The sequence below is a fragment of the Primulina tabacum genome, chromosome 4, assembly GCF_025594145.1.
Source record: "Primulina tabacum isolate GXHZ01 chromosome 4, ASM2559414v2, whole genome shotgun sequence".
Lineage (NCBI taxonomy): Eukaryota > Viridiplantae > Streptophyta > Magnoliopsida > Lamiales > Gesneriaceae > Primulina > Primulina tabacum.
The window spans coordinates 654,681-675,771 of NC_134553.1; the positions used below are offsets into that span (position 1 = coordinate 654,681).

The 21,091-nt window shown below is 41.4% G+C and overlaps 4 protein-coding genes across 10 annotated transcripts; 2 read left to right on the forward strand and 2 right to left on the reverse strand.

Annotated features, from left to right (window-relative positions):
* The first annotated feature begins 3,023 nt into the window (after positions 1-3,023).
* Positions 3,024-4,577, forward strand: LOC142541301 (uncharacterized). The gene has a single exon (XM_075647859.1). The coding sequence runs from the start codon at positions 3,024-3,026 to the stop codon at positions 4,575-4,577; it is 1,554 nt and encodes a 517-aa protein (XP_075503974.1).
* Positions 4,578-11,701: 7,124 nt separating this feature from the next.
* Positions 11,702-13,260, forward strand: LOC142542133 (protein HHL1, chloroplastic-like). The gene is made up of 6 exons (XM_075648596.1): positions 11,702-12,044; positions 12,313-12,450; positions 12,528-12,614; positions 12,720-12,767; positions 12,860-13,011; positions 13,102-13,260. Exons 1-6 carry the CDS (start codon positions 11,781-11,783, stop codon positions 13,115-13,117), a joined length of 705 nt encoding a protein of 234 aa, XP_075504711.1. The 5' UTR covers positions 11,702-11,780; the 3' UTR covers positions 13,118-13,260.
* Positions 13,261-13,341: 81 nt separating this feature from the next.
* LOC142542132 (protection of telomeres protein 1b-like) lies at positions 13,342-16,230 on the reverse strand. 4 transcript variants are annotated; one of them, XR_012819475.1, is made up of 11 exons: positions 15,991-16,229; positions 15,780-15,916; positions 15,516-15,702; positions 15,051-15,118; positions 14,865-14,953; positions 14,421-14,702; positions 14,258-14,331; positions 14,063-14,121; positions 13,918-13,955; positions 13,765-13,828; positions 13,610-13,664 (listed from the first exon to the last, which is right to left on the reverse strand). XR_012819475.1 is itself a non-coding variant. In XM_075648592.1 (10 exons), exons 1-10 carry the CDS (start codon positions 16,118-16,120, stop codon positions 13,479-13,481), a joined length of 1,365 nt encoding a protein of 454 aa, XP_075504707.1. In that variant the 5' UTR covers positions 16,121-16,226; the 3' UTR covers positions 13,342-13,478. The 4 variants fall into 4 exon arrangements, 3 of the variants coding, with proteins under 3 accessions (XP_075504707.1, XP_075504708.1, XP_075504710.1); XM_075648592.1 differs by lacking the exon at positions 13,918-13,955 and having other exon boundaries at positions 13,342-13,664; positions 13,765-13,917; positions 15,991-16,226; XM_075648593.1 differs by lacking the exon at positions 13,918-13,955 and having other exon boundaries at positions 13,342-13,664; positions 13,765-13,917; positions 15,780-15,843; positions 15,982-16,115.
* A 259-nt stretch (positions 16,231-16,489) lies between these two features.
* Positions 16,490-19,826, reverse strand: LOC142542134 (two-component response regulator ORR26-like). Of its 4 annotated transcripts, none has more exons than XM_075648599.1 (5): positions 19,514-19,826; positions 18,224-18,376; positions 17,694-18,050; positions 17,515-17,591; positions 16,490-17,399 (listed from the first exon to the last, which is right to left on the reverse strand). In XM_075648599.1, the coding sequence occupies exons 1-5, from the start codon at positions 19,644-19,646 to the stop codon at positions 16,542-16,544; spliced, it is 1,578 nt and encodes a 525-aa protein (XP_075504714.1). In that variant the 5' UTR covers positions 19,647-19,826; the 3' UTR covers positions 16,490-16,541. The 4 variants fall into 4 exon arrangements, with proteins under 4 accessions (XP_075504714.1, XP_075504715.1, XP_075504713.1 ...); XM_075648600.1 differs by having other exon boundaries at positions 19,442-19,650; XM_075648598.1 differs by having other exon boundaries at positions 17,515-17,588; positions 18,224-19,650.
* Positions 19,827-21,091: the final 1,265 nt, after the last annotated feature.

Genomic DNA, 21,091 nt, shown 5'->3' on the forward strand with positions numbered 1-21,091 from the left:
GGAGTTTTTCTTACTGGGTCATGCTGATTGATTCAGTCTGGTTTGAAATACATGGACAGTACCAGATTATAAATATTTCTATTTTTCAAAAGTCATGTTGCCACCCCATTTTAGTATCATTGTAATTTTCGCACCGAATCCTAACATCACTTGCTTCCATGTCATTCATGTAGTAAGCGTGAAGATGTTGTCAAATTTGATTCACCGCATTTTGAGATGGCAAATGATGTAATATAATAATGAGATCCTAATATCAAAACAAAAGGAACTACCGAATTTTTTAGCTCAATAACGATGACATCCAACTATCATCATCAATGAATTGTAGGCTGATTTTAACGAGAGTCTCAAAAGAATGTAAAATTTTCATATTATTGTATTTACCTTTTAAGTCTCCCTTACAGTATCTTTGAAAAAAGTATCTCTTGTGAGACGGTCTCACGAATCTTTATCTGTGAGACGGATAAACCTTACTGATATTCACAATAAAAAATAAAACTCTTAGCATAAAAAGTAATATTTTTTCATGGATGACTCAAATAAGATATGCGTCTCACAAAATACGATCCGTGAGACCGTCTCACATAAATTTTTACCTTTTGAAAATGAAAAATTGCAAGCCATTCACTGCCTCTTATGCATATTAATTCCTTATTTACCTCCCTCTCTTCACACAAGATATATAGAAATCCATCGCTAGTCTGGTTTGGATCATAAGTGATCCGACAAAGATAGTGGGTTTCAATTTGAAAATATAAATATTTTAAAATATTTTTTTATGAATGAAATCCGCAAATCTCTTTACAGATGATTAGCGATACAAAAGTATCTCATATCAAAAAACACATTTCTGACGAGAAAGAATACTTCTTCGAGCCAATTTGTGTGTTACATGATTGGCGCTACGAGGACAGTGCTTGATCGAAGCATTCTCCATATTCGAATTTAGAATGCGGATGTAATCTATCACAGGAGGTTCCATCGAAGAATGATGAAACTGATCTATTGCTTGGACTGCTAGAAAGGCATCTGATTCAATGATAATTTTGTCCCAACTCAATTCTATGGCACTCACAAAAATAAACTTAATGACAATTTACTCAGCCAGATGGGAAATAAAACCGCCTTCAAGAGTCTATCATTCAGCAAATATCACTGCTCCACAACTATCCCTTCCCACAATTCTCATTCCAAATTAATCCAAATTAGTAATAACAAATGCATCAACATTCACTTTGATTATTCATGGAGGTGATGATTATCAATATTAAATGTCATCCAGTTTTAACTCAATATTAAGCGCTGATTGAGAACATAAGTGATATAAGTTACTCATTCTTTTCTTTTTTTTCTGACAAGCACTTCAATAAAATATTTAGAGAACATAAGTAATATAAGTCACTCATTCTTTTTGTTCTGACAAACAGTTCAATACAATATCGATTTTTTCTTGGAACACATCAAACTTTCTTGCATTCCAAATATTCCAACAAATCTGATGCCCCCAAAATATTCCACCGTGCTTGAGTTTTCATCCCGAGGACCTTAAACGTAACCCGTCGAGCACGACTTGTTCGAATTCGATACCATCTATAAACGAGCTCAGCCGTTCTTCTTGAACACATCGGTCGAGCACCAAGCCCAGCCGCACCCCTGAGGACCGAGCCCTGATGCTCGGTCGAGCACTGTCACCAGTGTAGGGCTCGGCCGAGCCCGAGGTAGAGCTCGGTCGAGCACCAGGGTAGTGCTCGGCCGAGCCCTAGTGCTCGGCCGAGCACTAGTGGCCGAGCACCAGGGTAGGACTCGGCCAAGCCCCTGTGGCCGAGCCCTGGCGCTCGTCCGAGCCCGGGTAGCCGAATCACACGTATCCGAGGCCAATCATCGCTCAGAGCAGGGTTCTGTCAAGCACAGATGCTTGTGACATGAATCTCAGGCCCGAGCTTGTTCCTATCTTAAGAACTTTGTCACATGTCAAAAGCGTGAATAATCTTTAAATAGGCTAGAATCTCGCCGTATGATTAGATGTGACGAGAAATCCGGCCCGGACTGCAGTGATGGGAGAAGAATTTAATTTTATAAGGAAATTTACCTAAAATAGACTTCGGCACGGTATGGGAAGAAGTTCTCTCAACCACTATAAATACCCATATATGTTTCATGGTTAAAAAAAAGAAGATATTAACTTTCACCTATCACATCTTCCCATCTCTCTATTCCTAAATCCGATCAAAAGGTCGAAGTGGTCGTGTCGGAAAAATTTTCGACACCTTCCAGTACCCATTAGTCTGTATAAACCGGTGGTGCTCTATCCGCTCCGGTTCAAACATTGTTGATCTGAAGCTCAAGCTCACCAGACCGGACCCAGGGAAAAGTTGGTATCATCAATTGGCGCGGTCTGTGGGAAAGTTGAAAGAGAGATAAGATGGCAAGTACCAGGAGTCGATCGGGAGAGGACAATCAACCAACGTCCAACATGGCAGAACTCGTCCGACTGATCACAACGACTGTCGAACAGGTCTTGGCCCAAAGACCAGACAACAATCCTCCTCTAGGAGAGGATCGTGAAGCTCAGAGACAAGAGATACAAAGATTAAGGGAGGAGATGGAACATCTTAGAGAAGAGAAGAATGCACCCCCTCCTCCACCCCTTCTGGCTCGGGGGATCCCTTTCTCGGCCGAGATATTGGCTGCTGCCTCAAAATTTCAGATTCCCTAACGTCGGAGAATACGACGGCTCGGGGGATCCGGAAGAGCATCTATCCCGATTTGAGAACGTGGCGTTACTGCACCAGTACTCAGACCCGATCAAGTGTAGGGTCTTCCTAACCACTTTGGTCAGATCATCCCAACAGTGGTTCAATTTGCTTAGGCCAGGGACCATCAAAACTTTTCAAGATTTCGGAAGAGCTTTTCTCCACCAGTTTGCAAGCAGCAAGAAACATCCCTTGACGGCTCTGAGTTTATTCAATGTTAAACAACAAGAACAAGAGAGCCTATGAGATTTTGTTAAGAGGTTCAACAAGATGTTCATTGATGTTCCCTCGGCTACCCCGGATATACTGATTAGTGCCTTTACACAAGGGCTAAGAGGTGGTGATTTCTTCAAGTCGTTAGTAAAAAAGCCCCCGGCTACTTTCGAAGAACTCTTGGCGAGGGCAGAGAAGTATATGAACGTGGAAGAAGTACAAATGGCTAGGAAGAGTGAACCAAAGATCTCGGCCAAAGCTACACGAGACATCCGATCCACCGACCTCACGCCAAGGGTCGGACGTTTCGAACCACCCACGTTTCTTGGGCAATTCGTCGCTTACACACCTTTGAAAGTCAACAAAACTCGAGCATTGGAACTATGTGATGAACGACAACTCATTCGAAGACCTCGGAGTAGTGACAGAGGACCTCGTAACCCCAGGTCAGAAAAGTATTGCGGATTTCACAAGGATTATGGTCATACTACCGATGAATGTCATCATTTGAATCAAGAAATAGAACGGATCATCCAGAGAGATCCAGAAATGAAAGCGATTCTAGCCAGTCCAAGTGGTGGGCACCGACCCCCTAAGAGAACTCGGGAGGAAAGTCATCCTGAAAGGAGAATGGCTCCGAATCGAAGGAAAAACTTTCAAAATGCTAACCCAAATATGCGGAGGGCAGAGCCTCGGGAAAAACCACCCCCGCGAGGGGTAATTAATATGATATCGGGTGGGCCTACAGACGGAGACTCCAACCGGGCCAGGAAAGCTAGCAGCAGAAGATTGGAGAACATGGAGATTAGCAGCACTAGAACACGCTCAGGACCAATGATCACTTTTGGACCCGAGGACATGAAGGGGGTGGCCGACCCACATAATGATGCATTGGTTATCCGAGCTATGATCGCCAATTACGAGGTCGCTCGTATCTTTGTGGACTCCGGAAGTTCTGTCAACGTTCTGTTTAAAGAAGCAATGGATCAGATGGACTTGGGCGAGTACACGGTAGAGCCTATCTCCACGGCTTTGTTTGGAATCACGGGGCATGCAATACACCCCCTTGGAGTCGTCAATCTCCCTCTCTCTTTAGGAAGTGGGGATACTAGAAAGACCCCAATTATCAACTTTGTGATAGTTGATGCCCCTTCGTCGTACAATGTTATTATGGGGAGACCAGCCGTGGCCGCTTTCATGGAAATTGCCTCGGCACTGCACCAAAAAATCAAGTTTCCTGTCGGAGAAGCGGTAGGAGAGGTTAAGGGAGATCAGAAGAATTCTCGAAAATGTGATGTGGAAGAAGTAAGGGTTGAGCAGAAATCGGTTAAAATTGAACATCCAAGTCGACCTGAATCCAGGGGACTCGATCAACTACATCTAATCGAAGAAGCAGGGGAGGTTATTTCGGAAGACGTGTGTGAAGAGCTTATCCTAAATCCCCCATTCGAAGTCGTGAGGATAGCTCGGACCTTGGAAGAGCCCTTGAAAGAACAATTGGTCCAGTGTTTGGAGAAAAATAAAGATGTATTTGCTTGGTGTCCGGCCGAACTCCAAGGGGTTAGGAGGGAGGTGATGGAGCATAAGTTGAATGTCTCGAACGAATGCTGACCTGTGATACAAAAGAAGAGACATTTCGGTCCCGAGAAAGACGCTATCATCAAGGAACAAGTGCAAGATTTATTAAGAGCGGGACACATTCAAGAAATCTATTTCCCGACATGGTTATCTAATGTGGTCTTGGTTCCTAAGTCGGCTGGAAAATGGCGGATGTGTGTGGACTTCCGCGACTTGAACCGGGCCTGCCCTAAAGACTGTTATCCTCTCCCGAGGATAGATCAATTGGTCGATTCCACGGCAGGGCACGAGCTCCTTTGTTTCCTCGATGCATATCAAGGATATCACCAAATTCCCTTGGCGGAAAAGGACAGAAGCAAGGTCAGTTTTATCACATCCGATGGGACATTCTGTTATGTAGTACTTCCATTTGGGCTAAAGAATGCTGGCGCTACCTATCAGAGGCTTATGGATAAGGTCTTCAAAAAATAGATTGGGAGGAACGTTGAAGTTTATGTGGATGATATATTGATCAAGTCCAAGGTCGTCGACCAGTTTGTGATGGATCTGGATGAAACTTTTCAGACTCTGCGGGAATACAGGTTGAAGCTGAACCCTAGCAAGTGTGTGTTCGGGGTTCAGACGGGGAAGTTTTTGGGGTACATGGTGACTCGCAGAGGCATTGAGGCTAATCCAGAAAAAGTGCAAGCACTATCCTCTATGGGTTCTCCTCGAAACATCCAAGAAGTGCAGCGATTGACAGGAAGGATCGCCGCTCTAGCCCGATTCATATCTCGATCCGCAGATCGAAGTTTCCCATTCTTTAAGGTACTTCGGAAAACTAAAAATTTTGAATTGAATGATCAGAGTGAGAAAGCACTGCAGGAGCTGAAAACTTATCTTAGGGAACTCCCTATCCTGAACAAACCCGTCCCGGGAGAGAAGCTCTTTGTGTACTTGGCAGTCATTCCTCAGGCTGCGAGTTCTGTTCTAGTCAGAAGAGATGATGCAGTCCATCAGCCAGTCTATTTTGTGAGTCACGCTTTAAAGGGGGCAGAGCTCAATTATACTACTCAGGAAAAGTTGGCCTTGGCCCTCGTCATCATGGCCAGAAAATTGAGGCCTTATTTCTTATCACATCCTATCACGGTCCTCACTAACAGCGTCCTGGGGAAGATTGTCTCACATCCAGATACCTCGGGAAGATTGATTAAGTGGGTTACCGAGCTCAGTGAATACGATATCAAGTTCGAGCCCAGAACTGCTATTAAAGCCCAGGCTTTAGCTGACTTTCTGGCGGAGACTGTTCAAGTAGCGGAGGAAGAACAATGGAAGATCTTCGTGGATGGTTCTTCTTGTCAAACAGGAAGTGGGGTCGGAATCGTAATGATATCTCCTTGGGGGGAAGAGACCAAGGTTGCGGTGAGGCTGAACTTCCGAGCCTCCAATAACGAGGCCGAGTACGAAGCACTTTTGGTCGGGCTAAGGGCTGCTCGAAGCATGGGTATTACTCGGGCCGTCCTCTATTCTGATTCTCAATTGGTAATACAGCAAAGTAAGGGTAAGTTCGAGGTGAAAAATGAGAGAATGGTCAGATACGCCCAAGCTATGGAAAAAGCTAAAGAGGACTTCTCAGAGTTAATCATGAAACAAATCTCTCGAGCTGAGAACGAAGCGGCAGATAGGCTGGCCAAAATGGCCAGTTCTCTTGATCATCCCCCGGAACCAGAGCTAGTCGGACAAGAGCTTGTCTCGCAAATTGATCATCTCCAAGCTGAGAAAGTAGATATGTTGGAAGAAGATTGGAGATACGAGATTCAGCAATACTTATGTCATGGGAAAGTCCCGGCTGAATCAAAAAGAGCTCGAGAAGTCAAGAGGAGGGCACTCCGCTTCTCGCTCCTGGATGGAATATTGTATAAGAGATCTTTTTCAAGACCTCTCTTGAAGTGTTTGGGTCCAGAAGAAGCTGGTTACGTCCTTCGAGAGATCCATGAAGGGTGTTGTGGTAATCACCTCGGGAGTGTAGCTTTGGCTCGGAAGGCTTTCATGGCAGGCTTCTTCTGGCCAACCATGAAAAAAGATGCGCTAATGATGGTAAGATCCTGTTATAATTGTCAAAATCATGCTAATTTACAATGGCAACCAGCCGAACTTATGAGGTCAGTTGTCTCCCCTTGCCCTTTCGATCAATGGGGCATAGACATTGTGGGACCATTTCCCATAAGCACAGGTCAAAGGAAATTCTTATTAGTAGCAGTAGATTATTTCTCTAAATGGGCGGAAGCCGAACCATTGGCTAAAATCACTGAAGGGGAGATCTTAAAATTTTTATGGAAGAACCTGGTGTGTCGCTTTGGGATACCAAGGAGGCTTATATCTGACAATGGGAGACAATTTTGTGACTCTAAAGTTCGGGAATGGTGTAAGGAGATGAAGATAGAGCAGATATTTACATCGGTGACTTATCCCCAGAGCAATGGACAGGTCGAGATCACTAATAGATCCATTGTGCACGCTCTTAAAACACGTCTTGACTCTGCTAAGGGGAAATGGGTTGAGGAACTACCTAGTGTATTGTGGGCTTACCGAACAACGGCTCGGATCGGAACTGGAGAAACACCGTATAACTTAGTGTATGGTACTGAGGCTGTCCTGCCAGCAGAAATCGGACAAGAAAGTGCTCGGGTGATAGGATATGGACCAAATAACGATGAATGGAGGGCCATGGATTTGGACCTAATAGAGGAAAAGAGAAATGGAGCAGCTGTTCGGATGGCTGCTTACCAGAAGAGGATGGCTCGAGCATACAACAAAAGGGTGCGGCCCCGATCGTTCGAAACAGGGGATCTGGTCATGAAGAGAATCCAGTTTCAGGGAGAGAGAGGAAAATTAGACCCGAAATATGAGGGACCCTACAAAGTTGTTGGGAAAGCGGGAATTGCAGCTTACTATTTAGAAGATGCTGAGGGAAAGAAAACCAAGCGCCCGTGGAACGTCCAACACTTGAAGAAATATTATGCTTAGTCATAGTCTCAACCCATCATGTTAGTTTTGTCTTTATGTTATGAAATTATGTCTTTATTTTCGAAAACATGAATAAGATTGGGTGTTGATATATCATCTTTCTTAATCGAAATAAACCTATAAAAGTCCGACCCCGCGCTCGGCAATAAAAAAAACGTCCGACCTCGCGTTCGGCACGAATAAAAGTCCGACCTCGCGCTCGGCACGAATAAAAGTCCGACCTCGCGCTCGGCAATAAAAAGAACGTCCGATCTCGCGTTCGGCACGAATAAAAGTCCGACCCCGCGCTCGGCAATAAAAAGAACGTCCGACCTCGCGTTCGGCACGAATAAAAGTCCGACCTCGCGCTCGGCAATAAAAAGAACATCCGACCTCGCGTTCGGCACGAATAAAAGTCTGACCTCGCGCTCGGCAATAAAAAGAACGTCCGACCTCACGTTCGGCACGATTAAAAACCCAACCTCGAGCTCGACAATGGGACGAAAGTCCGACCTCGTGCTCGGCACGATTTAAAGCTCGGCTCCGAGCTCGAAAACAAGAGAAAAATTCGATACCGCATTTGACAGTGAGATATAAAGGAAACCGAAACACTTAGTCACTTGAAATCAAAGATATAGTTTCAAATATTGGGAAACCTTATGAAAAGACATAGAACGCGAGAAATACAAATGTATTGAGCAAGTAGAGCGTGAGAAATAAAAGGCGTTGTTCGGCGGACCCCCTCACTTCCTCCCGGATGCCTGGGCCTTCATTCTCTGTTGCCCATCCCTTCCTCCTCGGGCATGTCTTCCAAGGCTTTAAACACATCAAGGAAGGAAAAAGGGTGTTCGGCTTCGGAATACCCGTTGGCCCGTATTTGAGCGATACCTCCATTAAACCCATACTCGAAGTAAGAAGTGGCTTTGTCCGAGCTCAGCGAATCAAATTCCGAAGAGTGGATGAACTCTTCCTTCTTCTGAAGCCACATGGCCTCGGCTTCATTGTCTTTTTTCTGCAATTGTTCCTCGAATTGAAGTGTCCTCTGCTCAGCCCAAGCCGCATTGTCCTCCAAGACCTGTGCATGGGCTCGGACAGCTTCGATTTCGGCTAGGAAAGCCACCTTCTCTGCCTCATTTTTCGTGTGAAGATCCTCCATCCGCTTCATAAGTTCCCCATGTCGACTGAGGACGTCATTCATTGATTTTTGGGAGGAACTAGCCATCTCCCGAGCTCCACATATCCGACCACTGACTTCGGCTCCCCAAACCAGAGCCTGCGAAGCGAAGGCACATGTTCAAAAAAAAAAAAAAATTATTGATTCGAAAGAAAAAAAAACTAGTTACCTGCATAAAGTTAAGGGACGAGGCTTGAAGGTCGGTGGCAGCCTTCACGATGGCAAGATCTTCAGAGGATACCAAATTCCGAACAAAACTTAGGGCTTCCGGTCCGGAAGGATGGGCTATGAAAGAAGTCCCATGGTCGTGGGGTGCCTCCAGCTCAACCTCTTCGGAATCATGATGGTCATGAACGGGGGAAGGACTGTGTGTCCTCTTCCCAGAGCCTTGGGGGGTCGGGAATGAAGCAGTGGTCATGAGAATCTTCTTCATTGGCTGGCTATCAGACTCCATGGACACTTTTTTTTGTTTCCCTTTGGCCTTAGCAGTGGAGGATTTTGAAGAGGCTCCTATCTCAGCTTTTCTCCTCTTCATGTTCTGAAGCATTTCCGACTTCATGATCCTTTCGTCTGTTTAAAAAAAAAAAGAGAAGAAAATGAAGATGTTGGGAGAAGGGGAGACATAAAAAGCAAAAGAAACATGGAGTCAGCATAATATTGGTTTTCAATGGAAAAGTGGAAAGGCTGAGGAAAATATACCTATGTCCCCCTCCACTTCGACTCCTTTTCTGCAGAACCTAAATTCACAAAGAAGATCATCTTGGACTAGGCTCTTGACGTCAAAACATCTTCCCGAGATACCAGCGAGGAAGCGGGTCAGGTCGATGGAACGCCTAGGTACGGGAAGATCTCTAAGGGTTAACTGCTCGGCCCAAGCCATATCGCAGTGCCAAGGAAGAGGCTCAGACTCTACATAAAAATATATGTTCATCCAACCTTTGTGGGATGAAGGGTTCCCGCCCAGAAAATCACACCCGGGCTGGGGTGATAGGTAAAACCGACCAAGTTCTTTTCTTTTGATTTTCACAAAGCGATCTATGAAGGCTACGGAGAGGGGTATATCAAAATACCTAAGCAATATTCCTAAAGCCAGAAGCGTGCTAAAGGAATTGGGAGCTAGTTGACTAGGGCATATAAGATAGTGATCACAAAGGCACTGAACTATCCTGGGGATAGGAAACTGAAGACCCATCTCCAGATATCCGACGGAGGGGAGATGAGCCCTATCTGTAATCTCGGGGATATGAATATCAATAGCCGAAGGTAATCCCGATAACTCTCTATTCCTAGGGACATCATCATACCCTAGGACCGAAGCCTTAATTTCGTACCAAGGAGGCTCCACCAAAGTCTTCGAAGGAGAGGGGAAAGAAGTGCATATAGCTTCATCAATGCCTTAACCAAAGTATTACAATTAACACAGGAAGAAGAACTTACCAAAGTGGTCAAGAAGAACAGAGTTGGGAGCGAGAGTTTACCGAACTCAAGACAGTCGGCCGAACTGAGAACGTCGAAAGGGCCGAAGACGCTTTGTAACTTGGAGAGAAAATGAGAGAATGGTGAGATTTTAGAATGAAATGAAGGCCCTATTTATAAGAAGGTCAGACGAAGGAGAGCCGTCCGATTAAATCAAGAATAGACGGCTAGGATCATGCCTGTTCAAATGCCTCGGGAACCGCACCACCGTCTGATCCTAGCCAGCCAAAATCTTGCAAATGACTTGAACGGTTTAGATCTTCTCGCAACCAATGTTGAACTCAAGGGCTTCAAGATCAATCATAGCAATTCACTGATCTAAAATTCAATACTTCTTTTAGACCACAAGGGGGGTTACTACTGATGCCCCCAAAATATTCCACCGCGCTTGAGTTTTCATCCCGAGGACCTTAAACGTAACCCGTCGAGCACGACTTGTCCGAATTCGATACCATCTATAAACGAGCTCAGCCGTTCTTCTTGAACACATCGGTCGAGCACCAAGCCCAGCCGCACCCCTGAGGACCGAGCCCTGAGGCTCGGTCGAGCACTGTCACCAGTGTAGGGCTCGGCCGAGCCCGAGGTAGAGCTCGGCCGAGCACCAGGGTAGTGCTCGGCCGAGCACCAGGGTAGTGCTCGGCCAAGCCCCTGTGGCCGAGCCCTTGTGCTCGTCCGAGCCCGGGTAGCCGAATCACACGTATCCGAGCCCAATCAGCGCTCAGAGTAGGGTTCTGTCAAGCACAGATGCTTGTGACATGAATCTCAGGCCCGAGCTTGTTCCTATCCTAAGAACTTTGTCACATGTCAAAAGCGTGAATAATCTTTAAATAGGCTAGAATCTCGCCGTATGATTAGATGTGACGAGGAATCCGGCCCGGACTGGCAGTGATGGGAGAAGAATTTAATTTTATAAGGAGATTTACCTAAAATAGACTTTGGCACGGTATGGGAAGAAGTTCTCTCAACCACTATAAATACCCATATATGTTTCATGGTTAAAAAAAAGAAGATATTAACTTTCACCTATCACATCTTCCCATCTCTCTGTTCCTAAATCCGATCAAAAGGTCGGAGTGGTCGTGTCGGAAAAATTTTCGACACCTTCCAGTACCCATTAGTCTGTATAAACCGGTGGTGCTCTATCCGCTCCGGTTCAAACATTGTTGATCTGAAGCTCAAGCTCACCAGACCGGACCCAGGGAAAAGTTGGTATCATCAAAATCATTACAAACCATTAGAACTCTATAAATGAGTCACTGTTATCATCCAATGAAATAGATCCCCCAATCCTCTTTTGAACCCATTCAAAGAATAGATAAGGGAAAAAGTATATTGTATAACAAATCACATAACATATTATTGGATTGTTTCACCCTGCCCGTGCAGGCGTGCAGGCAATGAACGGCCCGGATCACTCCTCCATATAAAAAAAAATTGACTCGGAAAAATTCGAGCCGTTGGATCGACCCTTGCGGACACTGCCAGCAGGGGTAAGGTCGAGTAAACCCATATTATATTATGATATTTAAAAAGAAAAAATTGCGGATAAGATTCAGCCAAAGCCCACCCACCCACCTCGCAGTGACTTTCACAGGTTAGGCATGTCTTTGAATCAATTGGTGAGGCTACCCTTATCCTCCAATGGAAGAACCAGGCGTGAAGTTCCACTTATCAGGCACTCCCTGTTTTCTACGAGCAGAACCCTTAAGCCATGCCAGCAAAAGCTAAAACTTCCGATGGTGGTTGAAGCTAAAAGCAAGAAAGGAATGGCGGCGAGGCAGTACCAGCGGCAGGCTCCTCCTCCATTGCCAAAGCTTGAAGATGATGGCAACCCAAAATTTGTGATATTTATTCGCATGGCTACTGTTAGTTTTTTGACTCTGTATTTTTTGCTTTTTGACACAACTTTGATTTGGTGGAATGCAGAAAAAGTTCAAGCTTTATATATTAATTCATCGATCCCCGTACCTGTTCCCACCAAGATCTTCTAAAGTCTCTTTCTTTGTCACTTTTCTGATGCTTTTGTTTGAAATTGGTGACCTTTCATGATGTAAGAAAGGCTTTCTGTTTCTGAAGATTTTGATGTCCTAACTATGAGTCTATGACTGTTGGCTTGTTTTTCTTCTTGCTCAGGTTTACCTTTGGTACCCTCTTACTATCGTGACAGGGGGGACGACTGCGAAAATCATGGTGGCTGCAAAAGACAATTTTCTGGGAAAATATATTTACAAAGATACACTAACTAGAAATCTTGCAGCTGTTATTTATAAAGTGAGTTCCTTATCAGTGTAATTTCGTATCCGGTTCATTGCAATCCCATGATATATTTGCATCTTACATTGAAACAGGATGAAAAGGAAATGCAGAAGATGGCTATGAAACAGTTTCGTGTCTTGCGGTCTGCTACTGAGTTTAAATATGGCTACAAGCTTGTTGTAATTTTTTCATCCTCTGCTTTCTTACTGTTTTTAAATTTCAGAATTTGATATTGTTAATAAATATCCGAGGCTCATTTTCTACTTTGTACTTTTAACATACAGGAAAACAACAATCTGCGGGCTGCGCTAGCTGCAAATGATGTAATTGAGGTAAGGATAATGTATGATTTTGGATTTTGCTTATTGGCAAACAATCCCCTCGAGTTCGACAATGGCATCTGATTTTCTTTCGACGTTTCCAGCTCCCATCACAGGAAGAGCTCAAAACTGTGCTTGATAAGGTGAAGGACTTTTTCGGGGATGCCAAAGAGTCATTCGGGAAGATGACATTCTTAAACTCAGAAGCAGAAACATCAAAAGATGATACTGAAGAAAAAACCAAGGAAAAATCAACGTTAGTACGATGAACTTTACAGATTTTCCTGCACATTTTTTAAATTGAGTGTTTGCCTTTTTGAGTTGACAAGTGAAAATTAATCGATAGGGCAAAGAGCCGATGATGATCATCATAATTATGAGACAAGGAATTCAGTTGCCGCTAGAGCTCCGGTTGTGTACACAACATTTGTTCATAGATTTTTAATCATCTCTGTGGTTACTTGCTATCTATTGACAATACATCATGCGCAAACGGAAATGACAACTACAAATTTCACACCCACACACAATATGGTAACAATTTTGAATGACTAATAATTTCCCATTTAGTTTTTGACATAGAACATATGCAAGTATTTGTATTATAAATAAATCTTTCTGGTTAGCGTGGAACAAAATTAGTTCGCACAACATGCATTACATGTGCATATTATACACTGCTGCGAATATATACAAAACACAGCAAATCTAATTTAGAAAAAGCTACGCAGCAAATGCGGTTTTACATATGTGAAACTGCTTGCTTGGACCCGAAGAATTGAAACCTATACAACATTGCACCCATGGTGGATTCTTTGAAGACTTCTCCCCATATTCATCTACTCCAAGCAACTTTTTCATCTTATCAGAAACCGCATAATCTTCTAGGTCTCCTCCAAAAAGAAAAACCTATAAGATAATCAAAGTAAAGTAGAATTATTTTTTCTAAAATGATTTTAACTACTCCCCTTCAATTAATATCATACTTATAGAAAATATCTTATCTTACCGCATCTTCGTGGGACAAATAAGCATGTATCCTTGCAGTTGGATCCTCTAAAGTAAGTCGTAGCCTATAAAGTCCTTCTGGTGTGAGAAAATCTTTGGCCCGTGAAGGATAAGTAGCTACTACACGTACGATACATTTAAATCCACCAGAAACCTGTAAGAGGAGAGAAAGACTTTGCAATCTCACATGTTCTGAGGCCCAAAAAAGAACCAGTTTCATGTGCAATCGAATGAATCCAATCAAGTGATGATAAAACTTTTAAAGAAATCTCAATTCAAAAGTGTTGAGTAAAATATACCAGGGGAGAACAGAGAAGATCCAATAGCGTAGTGAAATCAGCGTCCTCGTTACCCACCACTGAAATTACAAAATGCAGAAATGTAAATAAACTGGAATTCCAGTAGAATCATTAGTCTTTTCGCATGCCATTACGATATTGCAAAAACTTTCTTTACGGTGAAAAACTGAAAATGGGCGACTACAGATAAATTACCAGTTAAAACATCGTGTCCAGGAATCACAGCAGAAGGAATCCGACCTTGTTCAGATAATCTATCATGACCGACCCTAGCAAACATAAATTGTGATCCATGAAAATTTCACCTACACAACTCTCAACTCATTTGGGGCAAAAGAAACCAAGCAAAGGTGGATACCTTAATCTATCTTTGACACTGTTGTCCTGCTCTGACAATAGTCGAAATTTGGTTTCCAAAGTAAATATTCCCTTCCACAACCCTGATTCAGTTTTACACATTAGATTGCGCAGTCTTACCCACTTATCTCCATGTTGAAAATGAAAACCGAATGACTCATATTTTTCATCTACTAGAACTCTCAATATGGTCCCAACACGAGGAAACTCGTGCAGAACATGTCGAGGCAAGGAAACTGGCTCAATATGAAGTGGTAGTGAGTTCCACTCTTCATCTGCAATCCTACAACAAAGTTCATTCGGAGAGGGGGTTTTGGTCATCAGAAGATAAAATTCCTACATCACATATATTCAACATTTTAAAAGCTATTATGATCATGTCAAGACAGCAAGAGAACAAAAGCTATTATCATTGTGTCAAGACTGCAAAAGAATAATCACATACTCGGTACTCAAGCTTATAGGGGGAGCATCAGTCCCATCCCATACAAAAAGCATCCAGTTGCCATCAGATACTTCAGAAACATGGAGAACCTTCACTCACATGAACATCTCAATTTATTAATAGTTCGCCAAAATGAATATATTAAACACATTTAATTGTGAAGCACAACATAGATAACATGAATACCTTACACACTAGATCGAAAAAGTCCATTGTATTTATGTCTGCCAACCGCAATGCATAATTGCTAACGCCTGCATAGATAAATTGCAACTTTGGAGGTGACGGAAAAAATAAATCATAAGCTCAAGGAAGTCACAGCTTATCATAGCATTTTGTAACCAACATCCAGAAGAGTGTCGTTCACCAAGTGTTGAAGAAGGTCAAAATTATTATGCATTTTTACAAGATCCGGAAAAATGCACATGTTTTATATTTCAATGTGGAAATTGACAGAAGTTTTATTTATATCTCTGTATCTCACATTGAAATCACAATTAAAAGACGTTTTTTCCACGTTTGTCTGTACATAATTTGGATGATTGATCTTAGTGCTCAATTTCCAAACAAATGTGAAGACAAATAATGAATCAGACAGGAGTAATAACAAGTAAAAGCACAATGGTGGAGCTTGAAGTAGAGATGATTAACCCGCATCAAATCTGGTCGTAGATGACCAAAGCCGCAAGTCGCGAACAAAATTTTCAGCGCTTTGCAGGCCACGAATTCCTGGAGAAAGTTGATACGGTGTACAGTCGGGAACATCTCGGCCATCGAAGAGAGCAAAATAGCTAGTTTTAAAGAAAGAAGCACATGGACTCTGGTTATGGATGCCAATCTGCAAAAAATAAAAAAATTAAAATTAAAAGCGGCAATTATTATGGCACCAGCAGAAAAGAAAAGGAAAACTCGTACCCGGACATCGCGGAGAAGAATGATGTCCAGATGACCACGTAGATGAGGCAAACCATCGATGGTCCTGTTGAAAAAATTTACGGTCAACTCGCGATCGGTGCCAGAATCGTCTATGATCTTGAGAATGACACAGTAATCTGCGAGAAAAAAAGTAGAAGAAGTATGAACAAGCAGTAACTAGGGTTTAGTAGCTCTCACATACATTACATACCAGGGCCTCTGCTCTTATGCGGAACGCCGGCCTCAACCACAATACCCAGCATATCAACCGTTTTCTTCAAATGATGCGGTGCTTCAGCCACCGTCACCCAGTTCCCAGCCCCAAGTCGCCGTCGATTCATCTCTGAGGCTCACGATAAACTAAAGTGAAAAAGAAAAAGGCAGCCTAGTGTTATATATATATGAATTCAAAATTGTGATTTTTAACGAATAAACTTAGATATTATTCAATTAATAGTTAGGAAGCTTTTGGAGTCCATAGTTTTATAATTGATGATGATATGGTTTTTCTACTACAAGAATTAAACATGTTACTATGTAGTAAATATATTAATTTCTTAGGATCAAAGTATATTAAATCGAGTCGATGCGTGATTAGAAAATTATCCAAATGACATTTGGGAACCTATCTTCACCAAAAACTGATTGCTTGCTTGCAGTGCTTTTGTGTTGATTCAACCAAAAGTACGGAAATATTCTTCTTCTTTTTTTTTCCATTCAATACACACACACCCAACAAACATTACACTCCTGATAATTAGTTTAGGATTGTTGTGCAATATACAGACCTCGGCCTATTACAGGGTGTTCCAGAGTGTCACTCCCGTACCCGTATTCGACCTCCAATGAACCATACAAATGTGGTGGAACATCATAAATGAGTTCTTGATCACTGGGACCGAAAGATTCTGCATTCCCAAGTTCCTTGGAATAACCATGGAACACCTCATCCCACAACCTGAAAGCCGTCGATCCGGTTTCAAGAATCAAATTTCTTTGGTGACATTCTGTGTTATCAAATGGGCTCTGTCCCGTTTTGTGGCTCTTGATGTTCAATGTAGAACATGCAATCGATCTCTCGGGTTGAACAGAAAACAAGGCACCTATACTTTCAACTTTTGTGACTTTTCCAGTGCCTTTACCTCTGCTCTCGTTCTGATCTTCTCTTGGTATACGATTATGATTGAAAATGCTTTCCAAAGAATCCACTTGAATTGGAGACATCATGTGATCAAACCCTTTCTCTGGCTGGAATTGTGGATTATGTTCTTGTTTGAATTGAAGCGACGCGTATTGGACTTGGATCTTGTGTTCAGATTTTACGTCAGAATCACAACTAATCCTCGAGGGAGCGGGAGCGCTTTTCGTAGAATCTTTGATGTCTCCAAAGAGAGAGTTCTTGCAATCTGCCACTGGCATTGAAAGAATCCCTTTCCCGTTTACATCACAAAATTCGGCATCACTGTTTGGCGTCAGATTCTTATGTATTTGAGGATTTGAGTTTTCAAGACAAACATTTTCAGTAGGGCCTTTTGAAGTGATGGCTGAGTTTTTCACCCCACCAAACGTTATTTTCAGCTCATTTTCTTTCTGTAACCGGCTCAAGTAGAGCCTGTACTTCTGTAAAGCATAAAATTTCAGAGGATTTTCAAAACCCTTAAAAAATTCCTTCTTTATCCGACAAAGATTTAACTGCATATTTTTAAAATTACCACCATCCCTTTCTTACGTTTACCTGCAAGTGGCTAGCTACGTTCTCTCTCGTTAACCATGGCACTCCCATCAAGTCGAGTATTTTCTTTGGGCCAACTTCTGTCACACAGTTCAACATTCGAACATTTGATTTGATTCACAAAAAATTGATGGAAAAAGACTTTATTTTACAGATGAGAAACAAGAATGATCGTAACTTACTGCTAAGTCCAATCTGATTCACTGCTGTCACAAACTTCTGATGAAGATCAACGGTCCAAAGGACCCTTACTTTCTTCACGGATAAAGGGTCATCACATGCTCTTCCATCGTGCTTGTTATCAACATCTTTTCTTTTCTTTCCTGAAATCAGATCTCCACCAAACAAGTAGACATCATCAAATTGCTCAGTTACACTTTCGTGTCCTTCCATATCTCTCACCTCATGCATCCGTTTCCTCAAAACATGCTGCCATATGTTTCTAAGCTCTTTCATCCTTATTGGCTTCAGAAGATAATCGCAGGCGCCATGTTGAACCCCCTTCATCACCCTGCTTGTTTCTCCATCAACGGACATCACTGTGTATGATCATAGATTAAGTCTTGTTAAAATGTAAAATCCATGAGCTCGAACTTTGGAGAAAAGTCGTAACGAGCCAATCTCTCACTTCTGATACCAACATATCAAACAATTGGACAAAATAGGAAGACTTTACTGATTTGTAAGCATTAATAGGAGATAAGTAGCTTACTTATAACAGGAAGATCCATCTCCAGGCCAACGTGCTCCAGAAGCTTGAAACCATCCATGTCAGGCATGTTGACATCACTGATTACGATGTCAAAACCGTTCTTTCTTTCTCGTAGCAAGTCCAGAGCCTCTCTGGCTAAGTTACAAGTCATCACTGAAACTCCAAAAAAAGAAAAAGAAATTGGAGAAGGGTCAGAAGAAGTATTGGAGATTTTCGCAATCAAGGAGAAACGGCTGCCAAGTACAATGTAGATACGATTAAACCCAAAGCCTTCTGGAAAGGTCTTAACCATGCAGAACATGAGCAGGGAAAGGGTAGTATGCGAACTCCGAATAAAGTTTGTTAAAAATTAGGGACAGGTAGGATTATTCTGGACAAGTTCAACCATGGCAACTTAAGCTCTTGTTGAACTAGGATTTAATCTCTGAGTAGTACCTTTGAAGTTTACTCTCTTCCCAACTCATAGATAATCAAAATCTACCCCAACGGCCCAACCCAACACATGTAGCATGATTTGATATCTCAAACAGAATCAAACATATTCCACTCAAAAGTAGCAAACCTTACAGTTCAAGATGCCAAATTAAATTTGAAACGAGTCTCATCAAAGTTATAACTGCATTTTAAATGGGTGATGATTTTAAAGGAGAATAGATTCCCATTACATAAAAAAATAAACAGTGAAATGAAAGGAAAATTTGGGACTATTACAGTTTCCACCTCTAGTTGATTTTGTAGAGTTTCTATAGAAAATTAACCTGGATGACAATTAAATCAACAAAGCTTGAGTTTCAAATTCAAAGGCTTCTTGATTTTTTGACTGCAGTTGACTAGGAATCATCATACTGTAGAAAATATTACATGAACTTTAGTGCATGGTACTCACGCTCAAACGATTTTTTTAAATAAAAAATATGCATAATTTTTCAAGATCCAACAAGCTGCCATCTCCCATAATCTAAAATCCAATAATGCAACGAGTATATAGTCTGAACTTTGAATTCTCAGCGGCAAATACACTTAAAATTTTTCATCACCTGGCTACACTCGGAAAACTCAACTCATTCACCTCCACCTTTCCAACAGAGAGCAGCTTTAAAAACAATTCGACCCACAACTTTTTTTTTAGTAGAAGGGAAGAAAATAGTAAACAACAATCCCAACATATAATCAAAAGCAACATCTGATGCATCACAGCCAAAAAGAAACAATTTTTACCAACAAAATCATTCCCCCAAAACGTTCAACACAAACAGAAAAGAGCAATTGCGTATCTGCATGAGAAGAAACCTTCATAACTGCACTTTTTAAGCATCTTTTCAAGAATCTTCAACCAAGTGGGATCATCGTCCACAACAAGAACGCGAAGACCCGCAGGAAAACTATTAGGCTTCGGCGAAGAGAATCCATTTAAATCCATCATTAAAGTTGGGATATTGAGACAAAAGACTGATCAGTACTGAAACCGCGCACAAGGTGTGTTCCCGTTTGTAAACACAATAATGGATGTATTAAATGTTTATAGTGGATTTTTTTAAGGGAAGAAAGAAGCGAACAAAGAATATATGGCGCCGGCTAGAGTTAACGGTCTATGAGCACACCGCACTTTTGCTTTTCTAAAATGATTTTGTATTTCAACAAGTACCAAACAAAATTTCGTATTCCATATTACATTAATAATTAACTCTTTTTTGATAGACAGTCAGTCAGTTTTCTTTTAAGGTTTTAAATTAGAAAAGCAGTTAAACAATTAGATTAACATAACATGACAATCAATAATCAGTATTAATTTACCGATGCACGCGTGATACAATATTTTTTATAATTTATTTGATTTTTTTTTGTATGCTTTCAATTCTTTTCCTTGAAAATCTAATATTAGTTGCTTATGATTTCGTGACAACAATTAAAATTATTCAAGACTTTGACAAACAATTTGTTGAGCACTTTTAGCAATTCCTTGCTTTTTCGACAGACACTAATATAAATAAATAATTAATTAACTTGCAAAAAAGGTCAATCATTCACTCTAAAGATCATTTCTTTTCTGTTTAATTCCAATAAAGCCCCTTTTAGTGTACTTGGTGTGGTTAATGCATAAATATACTTTAGTGTACCATTAAATTTACAAATATCTTACGACATAGGACAACACGTCCCTAGTTGTCTTCATGTTGGACTGTAAATAGGACAACACATTATTTTTTTCCTCCAACATGATACAAATTTAATTCTATTTTTTAATAAATAAATTTAGTTAAATTATCCTCCCTCGTCTCATATGTATGGGTCGGTCTATTTGTGTTTTCTTAATATTACTGAGAAATAAATCTAAATATAGATTTGAGACGAACATAAATTAAGAATCTTCTTCTTGAACATGGCAAAGCCATATTCTATATTAAAAAATGATGACTAATTAATTAATTCATGATCGGGTAGCACTAAATCCTCTCTGAATTTGAAACATGGTGATTTCACTTTGCTACACCAAGGACAAGTGTCCGTTGTGGTTCATCGAGGATTGAAATATTGCTATTTTTTTCCTAACTGATTTTATTATTCAAAAATCATGTTCATGAATAGACTAATATCGCCAATACGAACCATAACCTCTAAGATTTAAGATCTGTAATTTTAATTTATATATATATATATATATATATAAATTTTCACGGGTTTTGGAAATCAAGAATGATCTACTTTACTATATTTTCCTTCCATCCCTCCTCACTTTTTGTTTCGAGATTAGTTATTTAATGCCTAGCTTTTGCAAGTTGGGGGTAGAAATAGGATTTCTAAAGAAAATGGCTGAAAAAAGGGGGTTTGCCCACTAATATGTTCCTTTTTTGGGGAAGAAAAAACATA